The 24,489-nt window shown below is 42.7% G+C and overlaps 1 protein-coding gene across 1 annotated transcript in view; it reads left to right on the top strand.

Annotated features, from left to right (window-relative positions):
* Positions 1 to 23,937, top strand: part of LOC143788840 (uncharacterized) — a 75,185-nt gene extending 51,248 nt beyond the window's left edge. The window contains exons 4-5 of the mRNA XM_077278751.1: positions 16,164 to 16,811; positions 23,651 to 23,937. Coding sequence (XP_077134866.1) covers positions 16,164 to 16,811; positions 23,651 to 23,901 — 899 coding nt within the window. The 3' untranslated portion in view covers positions 23,902 to 23,937. The remainder of the gene's footprint in view (positions 1 to 16,163; positions 16,812 to 23,650) is intronic.
* The last annotated feature ends 552 nt before the right edge of the window (positions 23,938 to 24,489 follow it).

The raw sequence follows: 24,489 nt of genomic DNA, 5'->3' as shown, positions 1-24,489 counted from the left end.
TTTTAAAAACATTTTTTTTACTTTTGCCATGCTTCAATAGCCTCCATGGGAGGCTAGAAGCTGGCATAGCCTGATCAGCTCTGCTACATAACAGCGATCATCAGATCGCTGCTATGCAGCTGAAATGCAGGCTTGTTATGAGCGCCGACCACAGGGGGCGCTCACAGCAGGCTAGCATCAGTAACCATAGAGGTCTCAAGGACCTCTATGGTTACCATGCTGACGCATCACCGACCCCCGATCATGTGACGGGGTCGGCGATGAGGTCACTTCCGGCTGCGTGGCCGGAAGCGCCAGTTAAATGCCACTGTCAAAGTTTGACAGCGGCATTTAATAGGTTAATAGTGGCGGGTGAATCGCGATTCCACCCGCTGCTATTGCGCGCACATGTCAGCTGTACAAAACAACTGACATGTCGCGACTTTGATGTGGGCTCACCGCCGGAGCCCACATCAAAGCAGGGGACCCGACATGCGCCGTACTAGTACGGGACATGTCGGGAAGGGGTTAAAGGGGTTTTGAATTGTAGTTTGTGTTCATGATGCCACCTGTGGCATTCCGTAAGTGGGGACCGACGCTGCTTAAAGGGGTCCACTGGGGTGATGTTAAGGCAACTGAGATGATATAACTTCCCACAGGTGAAGTAGGTCCCCAGGGCTCCCGGTATGTAGGTGAAGATGGTGAGTGGCGCAGTAAAGAATGGAGGACACGTGTTTGCACTCTCTTTACTGGGTTTACTGAAGACTTCAGGCAGCCAGGGCTGTCCAGGGCACCAGATCACAGGTACAGGCAGGGTCTAGCCGGCTTGGAAGTGAGTTCAGAGTCCCCTTTACCAGGTGGAGTTAAAAGCCTCCTACTAGCGTGGTGATGGAGTCCCTTGCTGCTTATGGCTACTGTCATGGTCCTCATAGTTCTCTCTGTCCTCCATAAAGGTGGGACACAAACCCGTATGACAGGTGGCTTGAGCCTTTTTACAGGGTCTCTATCACGACCCAGGCTCCATGCGCCACTGTGTCTCCTTGATATTAGGGCGGACAGGTGACGTGTAGTCCAGCTGTCCTGCCGCTTTCTGCTGTGCCTCCTAGAGTCCGACACAACCTCGGTCTTATGGATACCGGTATCTGCGCTCTGCGAGGGAGGTAGCCCAGTCACAGCTGTCCTCCCCAATTGTCACTCTCCTGCGCTTCACTCTCCTGCACACTCACTACATGCTGTTCTTCCTTCTGTATTCTCTCAATCCTGGAGCTGCAGCACCTCTTGCTGCACGGCCCCTCAGATGTCTTTCTGCCTCAGACTGTTCCAGTCTGCTGTCTGGTACTAACTCCCTGACTTTCCCTCCAGACCAAAATATACATATAGGGGAGCCACCCCCAAGCTGGATCAGAGCTCCCCCTTCTGGTCTGGAGTGTGAACATGTTGCATGTTTGTGTATACCTGATAAAGAAGATCTTCCTTTGCTTCCAAGCGTGACATCACTCTCCCCATGAGGAAAGCAATGCCACTGTGACAACCAGGACCCTGGGGTGTCACAATGACATTATAGACAAAGAGTAAATGCTCAGCTTAGCTTCAGTCATTGATATTGACAGCAGCAAAACTGTGTAGAAGAGAGACTATGGAGAGGCAGTGGGTTCTGTTTGTCAGTCTTTCAAGATGCAGGCTTACACTCATTAAAAGCTTTGCTGAGCAAATATCAGAGTTTATTCTGGTAAAAAGCCAATATGAACTTCCTTTCAGAAGCTGGAAAAAATTTCCACAGTTTGTTTTTATAGCGAGAATCTAAAACTAAAACTATCCACTAGTCATCCCTTTGTTTGATGTTAGCAATACGCCTGCCATCCCCAAATCATTCCAGCACACACTTCGCCAGCACGACGGAGGGCTCCATTGGCTCATTTTCACCTCCCCACTGCGACGGTTGGTTTACATGGCCAGCGTCATCAGCATCATCCTCTGCCTATGCGAAATCTATGTCCCCCTCCACATTCACCTTCTGATGCTCCTTCTCCTCTTCTGCTCCTCCTCTTTCTCCTCCTCCACCAAATTCTGCAATATGTAACATGGACCGTAAGAGACCCCAACAGACATGAGATGAACAGGTGCAAGTTGTTATTCATCCTTTCCTTTTTTGCATTCTAGTATTCCACACGTGTCCCTGTTGACAAATTTTGTCACCTTTACGAGAGGTTTCAGTAAGCAACACGTGTCCCTTCATGCATGGAACGTGAGATACTTTGCCCGACAGTAAGGCAGTTAAAATGTTGCATGCATTGTCTCTCATTGTCATTCAATTTTGAGTTGCAGTTCATGAAGAGTTTGGCAGCGGGCGAGTTGCACAGCAGCAACAAATCTGTCGTATGGCTTTTCTCCCTTAGGCTTTCAAGCTGTAAAACTGCTTGACAGTGTTTTACATTGCATGAGTGAAAGTAATGAAGGCTCTGTGTGGGATAAATAATGTACCTTGTTCCTGTTTGGAATAGGGTCATGTTAGTTGAGCAGTATCCATAGGAGGCGGTGAAGACAGATAACTACCACCATAACGTTTCTAGTTGCAGAGGTTTCTCCACCTGTCCCATTTGAGGTGGTGCATTACTGCCTGTAAAAACATTCACCCAGTGAGCTGTGAAACTCATTTATTGTCCCTGGATATTGTTGTTGCTCCTGGTATCTATAGTTCGTTGCAATTTATAGCTCAAAGAGCTCAATGACAAGTCAAGAGAGTTGTCTATTGTATGTTCTCCTGCACGTAAGAACAGAAAGCAGACTCCACGTTCTGCAAGAAACAATGGCTGGTTGGTATTTTAAAGCAATGCTGAGCACACTCCATCATTTTTCAAAAGGCAGCAAATTCCACAAGGTGGTGGGGCAGCGACTGCCCACCTGCAACTTAACCAGGTAAGAATTTAGTTGGCAAACCAGCAGATAACTGGAAGGTATGCTTATTTGCTTGACAGACAATCAGGGATAGATATTTGCCATTGTGACAGAGAACGAGGAGTCATAAGGTAAAGGCAAGCAGTAGAGGGGGATGATAATGATCATGATGATCATGATGATGACATCAACCAGGTACTATTTGAGGGCAGGGCCTGCCTGATAGAAAGAAGAGGGTTGCAAGAAGGAGAAGTAAGAATGTAACTGTAGAAGAAATCAGAGCACATAGGGTCTTATCCGATGGACAAAATAAGCGATCTATTAAAATTGTACTAACCTGATAGATCTAATGTAATGGCATATAGATCTCTTTGAGAATATCAGCTGCAGCAGATCCATGGGTCCATAGGCGACCTTATCAGAAGTGAAGAGGTAGAAGGTTTGTGGATATAATCCACGCTGCCAATTAAAATGCAGGACCAAAGATATCCAAATGAAGGAAAGTGGTCTTTATTTCAACGCATTTTGTCGTTCAAGTGACTTCTTCCTCAGGAACACAACCACATGTATCAACCACACATATATGAACATAACACTAATTGGAGAACCATGAGTCAAGAAGTTGCCAAAAACAATTAGAGCAAAAAGTACAAAATTTATTAAGGATACATCAATATCAGGATAAAATATTACCAATTACAATGAAGTAACAAAGTGACCAAATCCGTGGATACAGTGGTGAACTGAGAACACCAGTACGGGACACAAGAATCCTAAGGTATATATGTATATATATAGTACATATGCTGTCACAAAGTGTGCACTAAAGACTGTCTGCCAAAAACAAGCAGCCCAGCAGAGAAGTATGGTGGTCTGATTAAATACAAAAGTGCTACAAGAGTAGCCGGGAGCCAAAGCACACACAAAGTAAGTAAAGCAATTAATTACCCATGTGGGATGATGTAGAGGTCCCGTCCGGAGCACAGTCACATACATATACAGTATATGTACAGGGCTGGACTGGCCATCGGGCACTTCTGGCAAATGCAGTGCCAGTAGTGGGCCGCTCGATCCGTGCACGCTGTGCCGCTGTCAGTGGTGCCAGCGCCGACTCACCCCCCGCGCCAGCGCCGCCGCATTTAACTATACCGGCGTCTATGACACCAGTACAGTTGAATGCAATAATGGAGGAGAGTGCGTCTGCTGATGCTCCCTCTCCCATCATCCCCCGCTCTGCATCTGAATCTGCGGGTGCGCAATGACGTCATGTCATCGCATACCTGCTGTGTGCCGGGCAGACTGCGGCCGCTGAGACCGGAGCCAGGAGCAGCACGGTGCACGAGGAGAGGTGAGGATTGCGTGTTTTTAAATATATCAATGAGTGATAACTGGATTGTGGGGCTATTGGGGGGGGCGCTGCATTACATTCTATGGGGGGTTGTATTATATTCTATCAGAGGCTGTATTACATTCTATGGGGGGTTGTATTATATTCTATCAGAGGCTGTATTACATTCTATGGGGGGCTGTATTACATTCTATGGGGGCTGTATTATATTCTATGGGGGCTGTATTACATTCTATGTGGAGCTGTATTACATGCTTTGGGGGGCTGTATTACATTCTATGGGGGGTTGTTTTATATTCTATGGGGGGGCTGCATTACATTCTATGAGGGTGGATTGCATCATACTCTTTTATGGGGCTACATTATATTCTATGGGGAGGTAGGCTGTATTATATTCTATATTAAATGTATTCTATGTATTAAATGTATTATATTCTATGAGGGGTGAGTGCATCATACTCTGAGGGGGCTACATTATATTCTATGGGGAGCAGCATTATACTATATGAGGAGGGCTGCATTGTATTCTATGGAGAGGCTACATTATATTCTATGGGGGGCTGCATTATGCTCTATGAGGGTGCTACCATATATTATATATGCAGGTTCTGCATTATACTATATGAGGGGGGTGCATTATATTCTCTGGGGGGTTACATTATACTCGGGGCTACAATATATTCTGTGGGGTGGCTGCATTATACTCTGGGGTGGCATCATTATACTAAATGTGGGCTGCATTATACTGTATCGAGGACTATGGGGAATACATTATACTATATGAAGAACTATGGGGTGCATTATACTATGGGAAGTGAATTGTACTACATGGATGACTATGGCGGTGCATTATACTATATGGAGCACTGTGAGGAGTGTATTATACTATATGGAGGACTGAGCAGTGTATTTTAATATATGGAGAACTATGAGGAGTGTATTATACTATATGGAGGACTATGAGGAGTATATTATACTACATGTAGGACTGAGGAGTGTATTATACTATATGGAGGACTGAGGAGTTTATTATACTATATGGAGGACTGAGGAGTGTATTATACTATATGGAGGACTATGAGGAGTGTATTATACTATGTGGAGGACTGAGGAGTGTATTATACTACATGGAGGACTGAGGAGTGTATTATACTACATGGAGGACTGAGGAGTGTATTATACTATATGGAGGACTGAGAAGTATATTATACTATATGGAGGACTGAGGTGCACATTATAATATATGGAGGACTATGGGGTGTATTATACTAAACAAGCAAAATGCTGTCTATTCATCGAGTGATTGGATTGTTTATGTGGGAAGCATTTAATTCTGGTATGTGTAATGATTTTTAGGGTTGATGTCAGCTGCGTAATGTCAGCTGCTATCAATTCCTGGTGTAAGTAATGGAGCGGTGTCTATCAGACACTCCCACTACTAGCCCAGACCTGGCGAGACCCAGCGACTCTGAAGAGCGGTGACGGTAGTAACATTACCGCTCTTCACAGTCGCCGAGCTCAGCGCAAGACCCGGAATATCTGAAGAGCCACTGGATCTTGTGCAGCGCAGCAGAACCAAAAGTGGCTGTAGGTAAAGTTCATGGAGCATCAGAATGAGGTTCCATAGCCTTTGGTTGTCTCAATCCCTTCATTATGTACGAGATCCAGTTATGTTCAGTAGGTAAAGTAGCGGCTTTTCTTGGTACTGCAAATAAAAGCAATAAGTAGGACTGAGCTCATGGGCGGACATACCGCCGGTTCAACCGGTGCGGCTGCACCGGGGCCCAGAGGCTCTGGGGGGCCCCTGCAGGGCGGCTAATATAGAGGGCAATCTGGCCAGTCTATCCGGCCCTGAGGCTCCGGGGGCCACCTGGCCAGATTGCCCTCATGTGCGGCAGGCAGGGAGCAATCCCTGCAGCTCCGCTGCCTGCAAGAGAAAATGGCAACGAAACTGCAGGAATGAATCCATCCTGCTTCCTTTCTCACACAGACAGCAGCGGCTGAATGACATCATCATTCCGCGCTGCGGCTGTGCGAGACAGCAAGCTGCCGGCGTGCGGCTTCAGGATAGGATCCGTGCGCAGAGGTGAGACATCTCCTGTCTTCTTCACAGCTGCTCCTCCTGTCTGGTGCTTGTTGTTAGATCACCCCCCTTCTCCCTGCACACACTTCCAGCCTGTGCAGAACTGCGTCTGCACACTCATGCCTGGAAGGAAGCTGCAGCTGTGTGCAGGACCTCAGTCACCCCCTGAACAGGAGGTAAAGAACGGTCTGAATATGAAGGATTGTTTGCAGAGTAAAGAGGGGAGGCAGGGGCTGCAGTCAGAGACTAGAAGCAGTGATTTACTGACTGTGACCCCCGGAGCTTTGTGTTCTCTGGTCAGTGCAGGATTTTCATACACACACATCTGGGACCAGAGAGCTCAGAACTCGGGAACACAGTCACTAAATCACTGGGTCTATTCTCTGACGGGACTCCAGTCATCACTGCAGTATCAGATCCAGGCTGGGACTGACCCCTGAGCCCATCCCCCAGTGAAGACTTTTTCACATATACTGCATCTGTTGCATTAAACACACAGGTACAATACATAGACACATATAAGGGTATGTTTCCACTGTCAGTAAACTCTGCGGATTGGACGCTGTGTACATCCGCAGCATCAAATCCGCAGCAGCCGGATGTTACAGCATAGTGCATGGGATTTCAAGGAATCCAGTGTCCACTATGTATGCAGCGGCACCCGCAGCTTTCCTGCGGAGACGGACATGCGGCGCATCTTTCTAGACCGTAGCATGTCTATTTATCTTGCGGAGACGCTCAGTCTCCACAAGATAAATATCACAGTCCAATGTATAGGATGCGGTGATTCCGCACGGTTCAATGAACACATGCGGAATCATCACTCGTACAAAATTCGGCAGCGCTTTGGACTGAGCGGACATGTGCTGCATCCAAAGCGCTGCCGATTCCTGACCGTGGAACCATACCCTTATACATTAATGTATAGTATGTCCCATGTGCAGTAGACACAGGTGTTAATTATACATAGGCATATTCTACAGTGTATGTATGCATTTTATATAGGTATGTACTATGAGTGCACTTCATATATATAGTTATACAGTACACTGATGCATTGATATACTGTAGGCAGCTACATCATTTTTGCCTACTACTAGTTTTGAAAAATCTCCCCAGACTGTATAAGCCCTTAACGAAATATGACATACTGCATACATCATATGTTGCCTTCCTGCCTTCATGCAGGCTCGCAAGCTGATCCCGCATATTTCCTGACAAATGATGGCAGTGATATTCAGCCATCATCTGTCACTAACAGCCACTGTTCACCTATTAAACACCGCTGTGGATCTGTGACAGCAGCATTTACAGCATGTCGGCAGGGGAGAGTGTTGATCAATGCATCCATTGGGACTCTTGTGACATGATGGTGGGGAGCTGATGGGTTGCTATGATGGCCAGAGGCCTGTTGACAGCCTGTGCCTGTCATGACAAATTTCTGTGAAAACCAGCCTGCAGCTGAGGACGTGGTGCAGAAGTGGAGTTTTTCCAAGAGTGGGCAATGAGACTGTGGAAGGTTCGAGACACCATCACCTGTTTCTCAACACAGTGATCCAGAACACTGCCCCCATCCCTAATGGGAAATATGCAAATGCATGTAGAAAAGCCGCAGAGACACCATCACATGTTTCTCAACGCAAGCAATGAATAGCCAGGTCTTTCACCGGGAAGGAACAACCACGGGAAGGGCAGCATCCAATAAAGGAAAACCACCTATGCCAAAACATGTTATCCATCCACAGACAGCTGTTTCGGGGTATTTGCCCCTCATCAGTGTGGAGTAGGAAACTGGCTATTAGGAGCAGTGCCTAGTGAAAAGGCTATGAACATAAGGATGAATGACCTCGAGGAGATCAAAACATCCAACACCGCAGAGACACCATCACGTGTTTCTCAACGCAGTGATCCAGAACATTGCCCCATCCCTAAAGGGAAATATGCAAATGCATGTAGAAAAGCCGCGGAGACACCATCATATGTTTCTCAACGCAAGCAATGAATAGCCAGGTCTTTCACCGGGAAGGAACAACCACGGGAAGGGCAGCATCTGGATCACTCCGTTGAGAAACACGTGATGGTGTCTCCGCAGTGTTGGATGTTTTGATCTCCTCGAGGTCATTCACCCTTATGTTCTTTTATTACATTGTCCCCTCTCTTGTTAGATATAAAACGACTACTGATGGAGGAGCCAGTGACCAGACTACCAGTCCATCAGCTCCTCCTTTAGAAAAGAAGCTTTCTTATGCTCCATCAGTCATCATTGCATTTTACAGCTAACAAGACAGGACGGTATGTAATAAAAACACAGGGCTCTATAAAATCCAATATGTAAGCGACGGTGCAGTACATACAATACACAATAGGAGAGGGCACTGTATAATAAGGGACGGCAATATACATAATAAAGGAGACTATTTTATATATACATGTATGTGTGTGGCTATATATATATATATATATATATATATATATATATATATATAAATATATACAGTATATATTATATTATGTAGCTTTGTCGCCTTTAAAGGAGGGGGGCCCAGACACATTTTCTGCACAGGGGCCCCAAGCTGTCTGTGTCCGCCCCTGACTGAGCTGTAATACTGGATACAGCTGTAATTATATGTTACATTGTCGTGTTACACTCCCCTCACTTCTTGTACCCTACAAGCGTACAAAGATATTATACGGTCACCATGTGACAAGTGGGCCTGTGTAACTTCAAATGCCATGACTGAATTTCAGTCCCAGTCCGGCCCTGTATATACAGTATATATACAGTATACAATATATATCACAAAAGTGAGTATATCCCTCACATTTTTGTAAATATTTTGCTATATCTTTTCATGGGACAGCACTGAAGATATGACACTTTGATACAATGTAAAGTATTCAGTGTATAGCTTGTATAACAATGTAAATTTTGAGTGCCCGCTAAATAACTCAACACACAGCCATTAATGTTTAAACTATACTGTATATAGTCATGGCTGAAAGTGTTATCACCCTTGAAATTGTTCCAGAAAATAAAGTATTTATCTCAAACTTATTGCAACTACATGTTTTCTTATATACATGTTTATTTCCTTTGTGTTTATTGGAGCAACACAAAAAACTGAGAAAAAAAGACAAATTGTACATATTTTCACACAAAATCTCAAAAATGGTCTAAAATTGTTGGCACCTTTTCAAAATTGTGGGTAAACAACTTTTTTTGAAGCATGAGATGATCGTTCAAACTCACCTGTGGCAAGAGACAGGCATAGGCAAAATGAAAATCATACCTGAAACCATATAAAAAGGGGATAAGTTAACTCAATCTACCAAGGCTCCTGGGTGTAACTACTGCTGGGAGGCTACTCGCCGCAATAAGGGAGCCCACAGAAGAACGGCGGGGAACTCACCGAGTAGCGAGCAGGACCTGAACCATGTGACAGAGGGGGAGTGGCCAGGGGTGGAGCCAGGTGTCGGGGTGCAAAGGAGGCGAATGGCGAGGGTAGTCAAACGTGCCGATGTCAATAACCAGGGGGCAAGCGAGGTACTGGAGGGTGAGACAGAAGGATCGTCAGGTGGAAGCCTGAGGTCAGAAAGCCAAGTGGATCAAACATACTGGATCAAGCATTGAGAGCAAACAAGCAACGCAGTATGCACTCGTACACCAGGGGGGTCAGGCACACAGACAAAACGAAAGTATAACTGACAGAGAATCCTAGGCCAGCATGGGTATAAATATCCCTGCCAGATCCAAAAGGAGGCCACAACAATTAACCCTGAGAGGGCAGGGCATTAACCCTGTCTAAAGCATGACACAATCTTTGTATTGTGTGTCTGTGAGTGCCACAGTGCATAGAGAACAGAAAGAGTAGAAAAGAACTGAGGAAAGAGGAGTTGAGAACCAAAAAGGTTACAAGTCCATCTCCAGAGATCTTGATGGTCCATTGTCCACGGTGAGCAACAGAATCAAGAAGTTTACAACCCACGGCAATATAGCTAATCTCCCTGGACATGGACTGCAGAAAAAAATTGATGAAAGGTTGCAACACAGTATTGTCCAGATGGTGGATAAGCATCCCCAATCAAGTTCCAAAGAAATTCAAGCTGTTCTTCAGGCTCAGAGTGCACCAGTGTCAGCAAAAAAACTACCAGTCGACATTTGAATTAAATAAAATGCCATGGCTAGAGACCCAGGAGGACCTCAATGGTGACACAGAGACATAAAAAAGCCAGACTGCAGATTGCCATAATGTAAGTGAGTTAGACAAAATAATTTTGGGAAGGCATTTTGTGGACAGATGAGAGCAAGATAGAGGTTTTTTATAAAGCACATCATTCTATTGTTTACCGAAAACAGACTGAGGCCTACAAAGAAAGGACACATTACCTATAATCAAAGATGGTGGCAGTTCAAAGATGTTTTAGGATTGCTTTGCTGCCTCTGGGTAGTTTGACTGTGTGCAAGGCATCATGAAATCTGAAAATTACCAAAGGATTTTGGGTCGCAATGTAGTGCCCAGTGTCAGAAAGCTGGGTTTGCGTCCTACGTCATGAGTCTTCCAGCAGGACAATGGCCCCAAACATACTTGAAGAGGCACCCAGAAATGGATGGAAACAAAGCACTGAAGAGTTCTGAAGTGGCCAGTAATGAGTCCGGATCTATATCACACTGAACACCTGTGGAGAGATCTTCAAATTGCTGTTGGGAGAAAGCGCCTTCACAGATGAGAGACCTAGAGCAGTTTGCAAAAGAGTGATCCAAAATTCTATTTGAGAGGTGTAAGAAGCTTGTTGATGGGTATACGAAGTGATTGATTGTAGTTTCTTATTCCAAAGGCTGTGCGACCGAATATTAGGTTGAGAGTGAAAACATTTTTTTCCTGACCATTTTTGGTGTTTTGTATGCAATAATTTTCTGGGAGAAATATTTCATTTTCTAGAAAAATTTCAAGGCTGCCAAAAATTTCACCCATGACCATGCATATACATTTACCGTATATACTCGAGTATAAGCCGAGATTTTCAGCCCAAATTTTTGGGCTGAAAGTGCCCCTCTCGGCTTATACTCGAGTCATGATCGGTGGTGGGGTCGGTGGGTGAGGACTGTCATATACTCACCTAGTTCCGGCGTTCCTGTCGCTCCCCCTGCCTGTCTTCGGTGCCGCAGCCTCTTCCCCTGAGCGGTTATGTGGGACCGCTCATTAGAGAAATGAATAGGCTGCTCCACCTCCCATAGGGGCGGAGCCGCCTATTCATTTCTCTAATCAGCGGTGCCGGTGACCGCTGATAGAGGAAGAGGCTGCGGCACCGAAGACCAGCTGTCCGGGGGAAGGAGCGGGACGCCGGGAGCAGGTAAGTATTACATATTCACCTGTCCGCGTTCCACACGCCGGGCGTCGCTCTGTCTTCCCGGCGTCTCTCTCTCCGCATTGACTGTGCAGGTCAGAGGGCGCGATGACGCATATAGTGTGCGCGGCGCCCTCTGCCTGATCAGTCAGTGCAGAGAGACGCCGGGAAGATGGCGCCGAGGAGCTGCAAGCAAGAGAGGTGAGTATGTGTTTTTTTTTTTTTTTTATTGCAGCAGCAGCAATGGCACAGATTTATGTGGAGCATCTATGGGGCAACGGTGCAGAGCACTATATGGCACAGCTATCTATGGGGCAACGGTGCAGAGCACTATATGGCACAGCTATGGGGCAACGGTGCAGAGCATTATATGGCACAGCTATGGGGCAACGGTGCAGAGCACTATATGGCACAGCTATGGGGCAACAGTGCAGAGCACTATATGGCACAGCTATGGGGCAACGGTGCAGAGCACTATATATATGGCACAGCTATGGGGCAACGGTGCAGAGCATTATATATATGGCACAGCTTTATGTGGAGTATCTATGGGGCAACGGTGCAGAGCATTGTATATATGGCACAGCTTTATGTGGAGCATCTATGGGGCCATAATGAACGGTGCAGAGCATTATATGTGGCACAGCTTTATGTGGAGCATCTATGGGGCCATAATGAATGGTATGGAGTATCTATTTTTAATTTTGAAATTCACCGGTACCTGCTGCATTTTCCACCCTAGGCTTATACTCGAGTCAATAAGTTTTCCCAGTTTTTTGTGGCAAAATTAGGGGGGTCGGCTTATACTCGGGTCGGCTTATACTCGAGTATATACGGTATATGTGCAAAAAAGCAGGCAGCATAGTATAGGAATATCAAAAAAGTGAAAAAACTCTTTTAATTTGCCATGTGTGCAAAATAACAATGAGACAGCCTCATAAATATGAGAAAAAGTTAAGGTTTTATAACTGTTTGACTGGTTGCATTTAACAATCATAAGCACCACAATACTGCTGGCCGTTGCCGCAAATTATTTTTAGTGTGTGTGCCTGTGTAGTGACCTAATTTTTTTAGAGTTAAGCAAATTTGGTTAAAGTGGGGGGAATTTAAACCAAAAAATATCTAGTCCCCCCAAAAAAAAAATTTAAAAAAAAGGGACAGGTCATGTCTGTGCTGTTGGTGGAGGAGGCAAAAACTTGCATTTTGGAATACAGATGTTTAAAATGACTCTAGTAAGAACATTTTACTGACTTTCTGGTTGTTTTTTCCATTTATGTAATGTTATAAGGGTTACATAGTTACATAGTTACATAGTTAAATAGGTTGAACAAGACCTAGGCCCATCAAGTTCAACCTTCCTCCACCAATTGTACATTTCGTCACTAATAATGATATTCAAAGTCCAATAAAAGTGCGTCTCATACACACTCATACATGAGACTGGGGTGTCTCAACTGGTGCTACTCTATAGGCAAGTCTACTCCACATTTGTAGGAGAAGGTATTTAGAAATAAGGAGCAGAGGTTCCATAGTATTGGCTCCTAGTGATACCACTAATTAGTGTGAATGGATTAGATAAGGATAAAAACTCATAACAGCGATATCACAGACGGTGATGCATCACAGCTTCATACAGTATTGAGTAATTACAACATATCAGGTAAAGGATACAAGAGAGGTACACTATCACAGGAAAAATGTATATAGAATTTGTTCGTTGAGCCTCTTGGGGCTCAATAGTTGAATCCTTAAGATCCATTCAGCTTCTTTCAGGAGGATTCTCTTGTCTAGATGTCTAGATCCCCACCTTTAATCTATGGTCTAATCAACTCCACCATGCAGAACGAAATGTCATTGAGATGGCCGTCATGTACATTGTTTATATGTCTTGCTATAGCGGTATCCCGTTTGTTTTGGAAGTCTCCCAGATGTTCACCCACCTGTCTCCTTAGCTCTCTTGTGGTCTTTCCTTTATAGTCAGGGGGACAGGTACGCATGGCTTTATATACCAAACCTGGTGCTTTACAGTTTCTGAAATCTCTTACAGAATATTTTTTCTGGATACTGAACTGGTAAAGGTCTTATATGGATTCATCCACTTACAGTTACAGCAATTGTCACATCTGTATGAGTCACAAATTTTCCTGTCCACCCATGAACCTGTAGTCTGTGGTCTAGTACAACGGCTATGTACTAATCGGTCCCCTATAGACCTCCCCTTCCTGTAGGTCACCTTGGTGTTAGTGGGATAAGTCAGTTAAGATTTTGGTCAGCTAGTAAGACATTGCAATGTTTCTTAAGCACACTATATACCCTCTCAGCCTGGCTGTGGCTGTCGTAGGTTTCAATGACCCTGATGTAATTAGTCCCTTTTGTATTGGTGTCCTCTTGTGCAAACCCATGATCCAAAGGAGAGATTGTCTGTTCCTACCAACAGCATTAGAGTAGGATTGTTCAATGACCGATTGTGGATATCGTCTTTCTCGGAATCTCCTACGGAGATTCCGCGCCTGTGTCCTAAACTCACTAGTATGGGTACAGTTCCTTCTAATACAGAGGAACTGCCCTTTCGGTATACTACTCTTCAAGGCTGATGGATGATGATGATTACTCCATTTTAGCAGGCTAATAGTAGCGGTTGGCTTACAGTAAGTCCGTACAAGTTGGGTCTCCATCTTGTGGCTTACCTGTGGTGGAAAGTGTGTCAGAGGCCAATTATACTGTTTCTACTCTGGAAATTGATTCTACTTTAGTCGTGTGTGACAATTATTTTTTGTAATGTAGAGACTCCAAGTTGGGTCTCCATCTGGTGGGTTGCCTGTAGTGGAAGGTGTGTCAGAGACCTATTATACTGTTTCTACTCTGTGGAAATTGATACCACTTTAGTGCTATGTGACAATTATATTTTTAAATGTGGAGACTCCAAGTTCGCTCTCCATCTGGTGGGTTGCCCGTGTAAGTAGGTCTCCCAGACAGGCAGGCATGAAATCACTTTCAGTCACCTACGTGTGTTACTTTCTTTACATTTGTGTACCAATAGTACTGTAGGAAACTAATGTTTGTGCCATCAGAGTGGCTGGGAAAGTAAAAAAAACTTAGCTATTGAACGAGGTATCTTGGCTCCCAGCAAAGAAGGCTTACACAGCTCCATTAGTCACCACATCTTAATTGAAATTTCAATTCAAAGCTGGAAATGTTGTCCAAGACCGTGATACCTCATGCATGGCTTACTGCTTCTGTGCCATTATCAAATTTCTACTGTGTGTCAATTGATCAGTCAACTACTTGTACTTATTATTGTACTTGCTTTTATTATGTATACCTTTTCACATAAATGGCACTATAATAATTATAATAATACTGCTGTGCAGCTGCCAAAGAAAGGGATTCAATTAGACCATACAGTAACTGAAGTTTTCAAAAAACTTTGCAATTATAATATTTATACTCTGTGAAATTGATGACACTTAAGTGGTGTGTGTCAATAATTTTGGGAAGTGTTTGTACTCCTAGTTGGGTCTCGTTCATGTGTGTTGCCTGTAGCAGAATGGTTCCCAGATCTGCAGGCCTGCAAGTACTTTCAGTCAATTACCTGAGTTACTATCCTTAACTTTTTATAAAATTTGTGGTATACCATGCTGATATTTATGCTACCTGAGTGTGGCTGATCAAAAATCACGTTTAGGATGTTGCATGAGGTCTCAGGGCTCCCAGCACAGCAGGCCTACACCGATCCTCTAACTGAAACTTCAATTCAATGCTGTAAATGTTGGTCCAGACTCTGATACCTCATGCATGTCTCATGTCTGACATCTTCTGTGCCATTATAAAAAGTTCTACTGTGGGTCAATTGATCAGTCAACTACCTCTGTCACTTTCCTTACATTTTTCTACCAATAGTACTGTATGAAACTGATGTTTGTGCCATCTTAGTGTGGCTGGAAAGAAAAAAAATGGAGGTGTTGCATGATGTATCAGGGCTCCCAGCTAAGAAGGTTTACACTGCTCCCTTAACCACCAGGTCCTGTAAATGCTGGGTCACACCCTGATACCTTCTGCATGGCCCATGGCTGACAGCTCCTGTGCCATCTGCAAATTTCTACTGTGGGTCAATTGATGCCGGTTTTCATGGTGTCTACCCTTAATTTTAGCTGTTTGGAAAGCTTTTTGTCACCCCTTAAGGCATTGTGTATATGTTTGGTTTGACCTCCCATTGAATCTAATGGTGTTCATATATGGTCATTGAACTTGTTTGCCGAATGTCTAATGGGCGAATCGAACCGAACCAAACCTTGAAAGGTTCGCTCATCTCTAGTCTTCACATCTGAATAGAAAGAGCATTGTTGGTTCCTCCAAGCTCCTTCAATGTCCAGATATGACTACAGCCTCAGCAGCTCTGTAGTTACAACCCTAAACCTGATAAACTGGATCTTCTGCAATTATTTAGCTGAATTAGCATCAATTGTGTTAAATTATGTTTACACTTATTTATTTATTTTTTACATCTCAAAGGATCAAGATGCCAATCAGTTATTGTGAAAAGCGAAAAAGACACAGAAGATACAAAACTTCAACCAGTGCCATCCTCTGTGCTCAAGTCTTTCCCAATACAAGTGCATGGAAACACAGCTGTGGATAGTATCAAAAGTATGACAGACAGCAAGGAAACAAAACCCAATGAAAGCTGTAAAAGAAATATGGTCACTTGGGTTGATGAGCTGAAGAAAATAGATTACCCAGTCTCCAGTCAGCCATTTCCATCTGATTTCACAGTACCACGTGTAAAGAGTCCCATTACTTTGCCAAAACAAGACAGAATCCCTTGGACAAGTGTTTCACCAACACCTATGGCATCTCTGTCAATACCAGCAAAGGCTGCCTTGTGTCCTTGGGGAAATGAAACCAAAAATCTTCCAGTAACAGTCAGAGACTCAGTGCCAGAGCCACAAGGATCTACTTTTTCTGAATTTCCCATCAATACAGGCTTTGCATTTAATGCCCCGATGCCTAACAAGCCAACGAGAAACTATCCAACAAGTGCAAGTCAAAAACTGTCATGTACATCTTCCAATGAACTTAATCAACCCACAATGCCCACTGGTCCTTTGTCAACTGTACCATTCCAACCATATCACAGAACAAACCCCTTCATAAGCCCAGGTGAGTTCATGTACAATGGAACTGTTGACGGCATCTGTTTTTGTAGACCCTTTGATCCCAATTCATCAAGACCGGCGATGTTCTCACTGGTCTTGATGAAGGGGCATATTAGAATCAGATATTCCTGATTCATTAGGAGCTATTCATGAATCTGGATAGTCTCCAGTGCCACGCCAAAAATCTTACTCCAGTCAGGAACTGGAGTGAGATTTCTGGCATAAAGAAATCCACATCTTGTAATGAATAAGACAAGTTGTAGCGTCATGCCCCCGCTGTGCCAAAGTCCCATTTTGGTGGAGCTGGGAATAACTGGGGCTTGAACACCAAAAGTTGCAAATTTTTAGCGCAACTCTGAGTTGCACTAAAGTTTTGTAACTTTTTAAAGAAATTTATACAAGAATTCTATGTTTTCTACAAACATAAACCAATATTGTACATATGTAAATGATAGAAAATGCGCTAAAAAAATCACATGAGCTACAGATGATGCACTAGCTACACTATTTGTGTAGTTCAACTACTTAGCCATGTACCAAGTCAATTAACTGGTGTCTATACAAATTACTCATGGTGTACTATGCCACTGCTGCAGTATAATCTTGGCTAGATCTTTATACTGAAATATTATCCCTAAAAACTAAAAAAAATTGTTTGCATTACAGTCTAATGTGTCAAGGTAAGCTGTAATCAGAAAAGGAGCTATTGTTTAAATCAGGTTTTTCTGTTAAAAATGTTTTTATAATTTTTGGAAATATTTTTTTCATAGCACAATAGCTGTGTCCTATGTCCTATGTGTTTTTTCATAGCACATAGGACATAAGTAAAAGGACTGGGAAGTGCTTTGACACTCAAAGAGCACTTAAAGGGAATTGGTCACCAGGTTTTGGCTACCCCATCTGAAAGCAGTATAATGTAGTGGTAGAAAACTAGATTCCAGCGATGTATCACTTGCTGGGCTGCTTGCTGCAGCTTTGATCAAATCATTGTTTTATGTGCTGCAGACCTACTAGTTCTCTGGATGCTGAGCTCTGTATAACCCTGCCCACACCACTGATTGGGAGCTTTCTGTGTGCACTGTGCATAGTCAAACAGCAGCCAATCATTGATAAAGTGTACAATTGATGCAGAAAGTTTGAACTTGATGGACGTAGGTCTTTTTTTCAATCTATGCAACAGTGGAGGCATGGTAATAAAGAGCTCATGCATTTGAGGACTACCTGGCAGCAGGATTACTAGTCCTCTAGTGATAATCTCCTGCTGATATTTTTTTTAGTCAAAATTACAGCAAGAAGCCCAGTAAGTGACACATCATTGGAATCAGGGTCTCAGTCCCTAGATCATGCTGCTTTTAGATTAGACATTTTAAAATCTGGTGACAGATTCCCTTTAAGACTCATTTTCATATGAATTAGCAATTTTTCAGTCATGGACCAATAGATGAGCACATGTGAGGATTGCATTGTCTTTCAGTGAGCAACATGACCATATTAACAATTTGGCATGGGTGTTTTTTCCTGACAGATTTCCTTCAAAATGAATCTGTCAGTAGGCTTTTGCTGTGTAATCTGAGGGCAACGTGAGGTACGGGCTGAGACAGATTTCAGGTTGTGTTACTTATTAGGCTGCGTGATGTTGTTTTATCAATAGATTATCACTGCCTGGACTGCAGCTCGCGTGAGCTGTAGTCCAACCACACCCCCTCCTGATAAGCAGCTTACTGTCAACATACAATGTGGGCGGGGTCAGCTTTCTGAGCTTTGCTACATGCTACATCTAAAAACTCAGATTATGTCACAACTGCTGCACCCAGTAAACTAAGTGATACATCGCTGGAATCAGGGTCTCCTTTCCTACATTATGCAAAAACCTGGTGACAGATTCACTTTAAAGGGTTGATGTAAAATAAATGTATCATCAAAATCCTTTATGTATAAAAAAAAACTATACAGTTGTGTTCCTAAACAATGCTAGTATGAGCCTAAGGCCGGCGTCACACTGGCGTGTTTTACGGACGTATGAAAGGCACAGAAAATACGGATTGCATATGGTACCATGATTCTCTATGGCCCTGCACCTATCTGCCGTATTTTACTGATCCGTATTATACGGTCTTGTATGGCCGTAGAAAATGGCAGCATGCTGCGTTTGTCACCGTATTGCGCAAAAAAAATCGCCAATGGAAGTCTATGGGGGCAAGAAAAATACGGATTACACATGGACCAGCAGTGTGACTTGCGAGAAATACGCAGCGGTGTTCTATAGAAAAGCTGGTAATTCAATTGCCGGAAAAGTTCCCACGCTCGAGTTCATATGAGGACATCCAGCAGAGGGCGCATCACCGTGACTCAAGGTAACTACAAGACATTCCCCTGCATTCCATTCATTCTCAAAATTTTACAGACAGGAGCACAGCTGCATTAGCAGGCTCCTGGGTGTAAAATGATTTAACCCCTTCAGATGGATTTACATCGTGGGACGTGACTGAATGACGGAAGGTATGGGATATTGTTGATTTTTTATTTTTCCCTTTTTACAGAACGAGGGTCTTCAGGTGGATTAAGAGTATAATAAAATATTAAAACACCCTGTGTCTTTATTTCATTAAAATACTTTTTAATAATGTGAGTGTGTTTTATTAACCATTTCGTACTATTGGATTAATAATGGATAGGTGTCATAATTGATGCCTCTCCATTATTAACCTGGCTTAATGTCACCTTACAATAGCAAGGTGACATTAACCCATCATTACCCCATATTCCACCGCTACTCGGGAGTGGGAAGACAGAGGCTAAGTGCCAGAATAGGCGCATCTTCCAGATGTGCCTTTTCTGGGGTGGCTGGGGGCAGATGTTTTTAGCCAGGGGGGGCAATAACCATGGACCCTCTCTAGGCTATTAATATCTGCCCTGAGTCACTGGCTTTACCACTCTGGTCAAGAAAATTGCGCGGGATCCCACGCCAAATTTTTCCGCGACTTAACCCTTTATTTTACAAGCTAGAGCGCCCAAATTTTGCACATACACACTACTAAAATTAGTAGTGTGGAATATGCAAAAAAAAAGGGATGTGAGATGGTTTACTGTATGTAAGCCATGTCTCATATCATGTCGGGTTTGTGAAGGAGATAGGAAAAGCCGGCAATTGAATTACCGGCTTTTCTGCTATCTCGCGCTGAATTAAATATAAATACAGTATATATATATATATATACGTGTCTCAATTATATATATATATATATATATATATACACACACACACTGTATATGTTTTAACGAACATTTGAGCCCATAAATCCATTAGATGTCGGTTTTGCAAGCCTGTGAGAAAATCTCGCAGTACGGATGCCATACGGATTACATACGGAGGATGACATGCGCAAAATACGCTGCCACACCCTGCCTACGGATGACATATGGATCACTATTTTGGGAACATTTCTGCGTATTACGGCCGTAAAAACGGACCGTATCTTCGTACGCTGAGTGTGACGCCGGCCTAAGGTGGAATGAGTAGTGATTTGTGTCAAGCATGGGACAATATCACATCTTTACTGCAACCATCACTTGGCAGCTTATGTGTTCTATTCATCATGTGAATGGCTGCAGGTCTTTTACAACGTATCCAAAGTGAATAACATTGTGTTGCAGAGACGAAACCTCACCACAAATTCATTGTGGCATTGGTACAAGGATGGAATACTTGGTATAAGAATTAATATTGACATCAGATCCTAGAATATTCCCGTTCTTTGCAATCACAGACATTTATTTCCATGAGTCTCAGAAGTTTGTGAATGATCAGTTCTTTGGGGGATTTCGTCTGTACATTTGTCTTCCTTTTATTTTTCAAGTTTCCATCAAATGATAAAATTTGACTTCATCATTGCCAGTTCAGGCGAAAGAAATATTTGTAATATTCTTGTCAACAAGATCCTGGGATTTCTATACTACAGAAGTCATCCTAGAAAATCAAAGGCATAGTGTAATCTTGTATTCCTCCCAAAATGATTCGGCAAGGAAGACTCGCTTTGTTCATAATGATTTAATAGATATTCTCAGTCTCTCTAGAGTAAAAGTAGCTAAGTGGATAGATTATAAATATTTAGCATGCGGAAAGGCCTGCCAGAGTTTTAGGACAGACTTTATAGTCGATTTAGATTGTTGCTCCATGGGGCACTGCAGAAATTAATTAAGGACACATTTTCACATGAATCAAGAGAATCCACTTGATATATTAGATTATGAAATATTTGCCCGAGGATGGTATCAACAGTTCACAGTTTAGTTATGAGAACAGACGGGAAATTCTAATGATTGTTTGTTTTCCTTGTATGGAAGGATTTTTTTTATTTTTAATATATCTAAAAAGCCTTTAAGGGACTTTCTGCAGTTTATTATGGAAATCGGTGTCATTTACAGAGCAAAGATTTTATTAAGCTGCTTAAACTTTGAGCTGTTAACGCAAACAAAGCAAGTAAAAAATGTAATTGATACTTATGGACAGAATCTATACACACGCTCAGGTGAATGCAACTAAATTTTTATAAACTGCCATATAGCGAACGGTCAATTACTTTCATATTATACTAGAAAAACATCAAAGTTTATTTCACAGGGTTAAAATCCAGCAGTACAGAATATCCTCTGATTTTTTTTCTACGCTTTTCAAACTCTACTCCTGGGTTCTTATTGAGAGAACATTTTTCTTTTGCATATGAAACCTCTATTTTAGAAACACTCATTACATAGGTTAAGACTAGTGATGAGCGAGTATACTTTGGTTTTCCCGAGCACGCTCGGGTGGTCGAGTAATTATGACTGCTCGGAGATTTAGCTTTTCTTGCCGCAGCTGGATGATTTACAGCTATTACCCAGCCTGATTACTTGTGGGGGTTGCCTGGTTGCTAGTGAATCCCCACTTGTAATCAAGCTGTCTAGTAGCCGCAAATCATCCAGCTGGTGCAAGGAAAACTAAATCCCTGAGCAGTCATAAATACTTGGAGACCATCCGAGTGTGCTCTGGAAAACCTGAGTAACGAGTATAGTCGCTCATCACTAGTTATGACAGGTGCTGCTAACAATGTTTAATGGAGTGGTCCAAAACTAACATTTATTTTAATCATAAATGTCTGTCTATTTAATGTAATAATCTAATCTATTTTCTAATATACTTTAATTAAAAATTTCTTATCGTTCTCTCACTGCGCTATCTAACTGCTTATTTTTTTTACCTCCTTAAAATGCATACTGACAGTGCGCTCACTTGCCGGCTCGTCACTTCTCATCAGAGGGTGCACACTGTCACTGTGCAGTAAAAAGAATATTGCGACATATGCTTACACTATTCAGTAGAGTTTTATCAATGTGCAATAATCTTTTTCATGCACACTGACAGTGCACTCTCTTGTCGACTCATCACTTGTCATCAGAGGGAGCACACTGTCACTATGCATTAAAAAGAATATTGGCAAGACTCTACTGAGCATACATCGGAATTGACAACTGACACATGCTCAGTAGAGCAGGGACAGCCCAGACCCTGAAATGGATGCCACTGATGATGCTTCATTTCAGGATTGAGGCAGAGGCTGAGGTAGTGATCTGTTGAAAAATTGTAAAAAAATACACAAGAAATTATATCTCTGGAATACCTAAACTGCACTGCATGTTGAGTAAAGAAAAGCACTCTGCTTGGCACAGGCATGGGTTACACCTGTGATGCTAAATATTGCACATTGAGAAGAAGAAGGGGCAGAAAAAGCTGTAGGTGGAGTGGACATCATGGGTTCGCCACTCTGTTTGAGAGTTTGCTATGCATTCTGGGAGTTTCAAACAGAACGTCATCACAACCTATAAACAATAATTACAACCAGAAGTGGGGATATCTGGAGAATGGGTGTGAATTTTAAATTGCAATAAGTTATAAAACATTTTTAGAGATTGAAACTTTGATATGTGTATAATTTTTTTTTGCATCGGACAACCCATTTAGCTTAGCATTTCTTACATACTATATTGGTCCTCGACCAGAAGTTTTTACATATTACATAAATTATTTTATCAGTTACATAAGATGACTCAGATCTAACACACACGGTAACCAAGAATAGCAATGTAACTCTCTCCTGTGATATCCACTTATTTGGGAAATAAAGCAAACTTTTTTTTTCAGGCAGCTTGGAGAGTGCTGTAATTTCTTCTTTCTTATATAACTATCCCCTACTCTCCAGCAATAGTCCAATATCTCATACACACAACTTTGCACAGTATCCATATCATACTGATCCAGAATATGGCAGTGATACATTTCAGTGAAGCCATGTGCGCACACAAGTGACTGATGTTGTGTATCAGCATTTGGTCCAGGATACGGAACCTTGCACATAACTGTGCAATCAAAAATGTGGCACGATAGGAAGAAACTCACACCGCTAAGGTGATGAGGCCTTGGTCACAGTTGTTTGCCATGAGCATTTTTGAAATCATAATGGTATTCATACTGATATCTGTTCTCCAGGATAAGAATGTATAGGAAAGGCATTGCCCAGTGAGTACTAGTTACATGGCTTGAGAAGTGAACATTTTCTAGACAGCAAAAATGTCTACGTAGGAAAGGTAGTAGTAAAGAAATTCTGTGTTTTATGTTTTTTTGCTTTGCATGTCTGTGTTTAGCATAACCATTATATTTTGTCCAATTGCATAAGAAGCAGAAACTAAACTAAAACTTTCAAAGTGTTTGTCATGAAAATAGTGGTGGTGATATAAATGATGATGATATATTACATGTCGGTGGCAGTATCTGACAGTACTAATTGTCACATTATCTTTTTTGTTTAGTGATGCCGGCGGTGAGAGGGTACTTTACAGAAGAAGCGGCCGCACAATCTATTGAGGGGCTTTCCAATACTCATAGACCTACATGGCTTGATTTATACCCAACAAGTTCATTCCAGTCTTCCACTCCAATATATCCTAGCCTGGAAAGTGGAATGGCCGCCATCATTCCTTTGGACATGGGTATTCAGAGACCCCGATCCACATCTGTGTTCTCTGTAGTACCCAGTCATCCTACCAATCCTTTTCTCTAAGCAAGGCAGACGGCAATAAAATTAATAGCAACTAAATATAGTGTTTGTAAGTCTTTTTAATAAGTAATAATTGCTACACTTAGTATTCCTGACAATGGAGGGGGTACTGTGCTTGTGTAGTGCTCTGTCCACGTCACGGTTTTCCCCAAGACAGTAGCCACTTGCTACGTAGGGATCTCCAGCCTGTTCCCAGTTTAAAAAAGGCTGACTGCCATTCCCTGCATTGTTGGGTGACAGGTGGTAACACTGTGCAGAAAATTAAAAGGGAAAAACATTGACTCACCATTGAAAATCCCACTTCATTCTCAGCATACGCGAGGATGTCAAAGTTTGGAGTAATGGCATGTCAGATTGTTTAAATTTGGTTTCTGTGTTATATTCATTTATTTCTTTTTCAATTTGGCGATTTGTTTTTTCTTTCATTTTACAGTCTTTATTAAAAAAAAAGAAATGTAATCTTACAATTTTTACACTGGCGCTGGAGCTCTTTTAGACATACTTCCTGTCCTAACTTGGGAGTTTTCTTATCATCAGAGGCATGATTACAAAAACAGGTAGCACCTCTATACACAGCTGATTACACAGGAT

This window comes from Ranitomeya variabilis, chromosome 8 (assembly GCF_051348905.1).
Source record: "Ranitomeya variabilis isolate aRanVar5 chromosome 8, aRanVar5.hap1, whole genome shotgun sequence".
NCBI lineage: Eukaryota > Metazoa > Chordata > Amphibia > Anura > Dendrobatidae > Ranitomeya > Ranitomeya variabilis.
The sequence above is the reverse complement of the archived record's forward strand: the minus strand, read 5'-3'. Positions and strand labels throughout refer to the sequence as shown.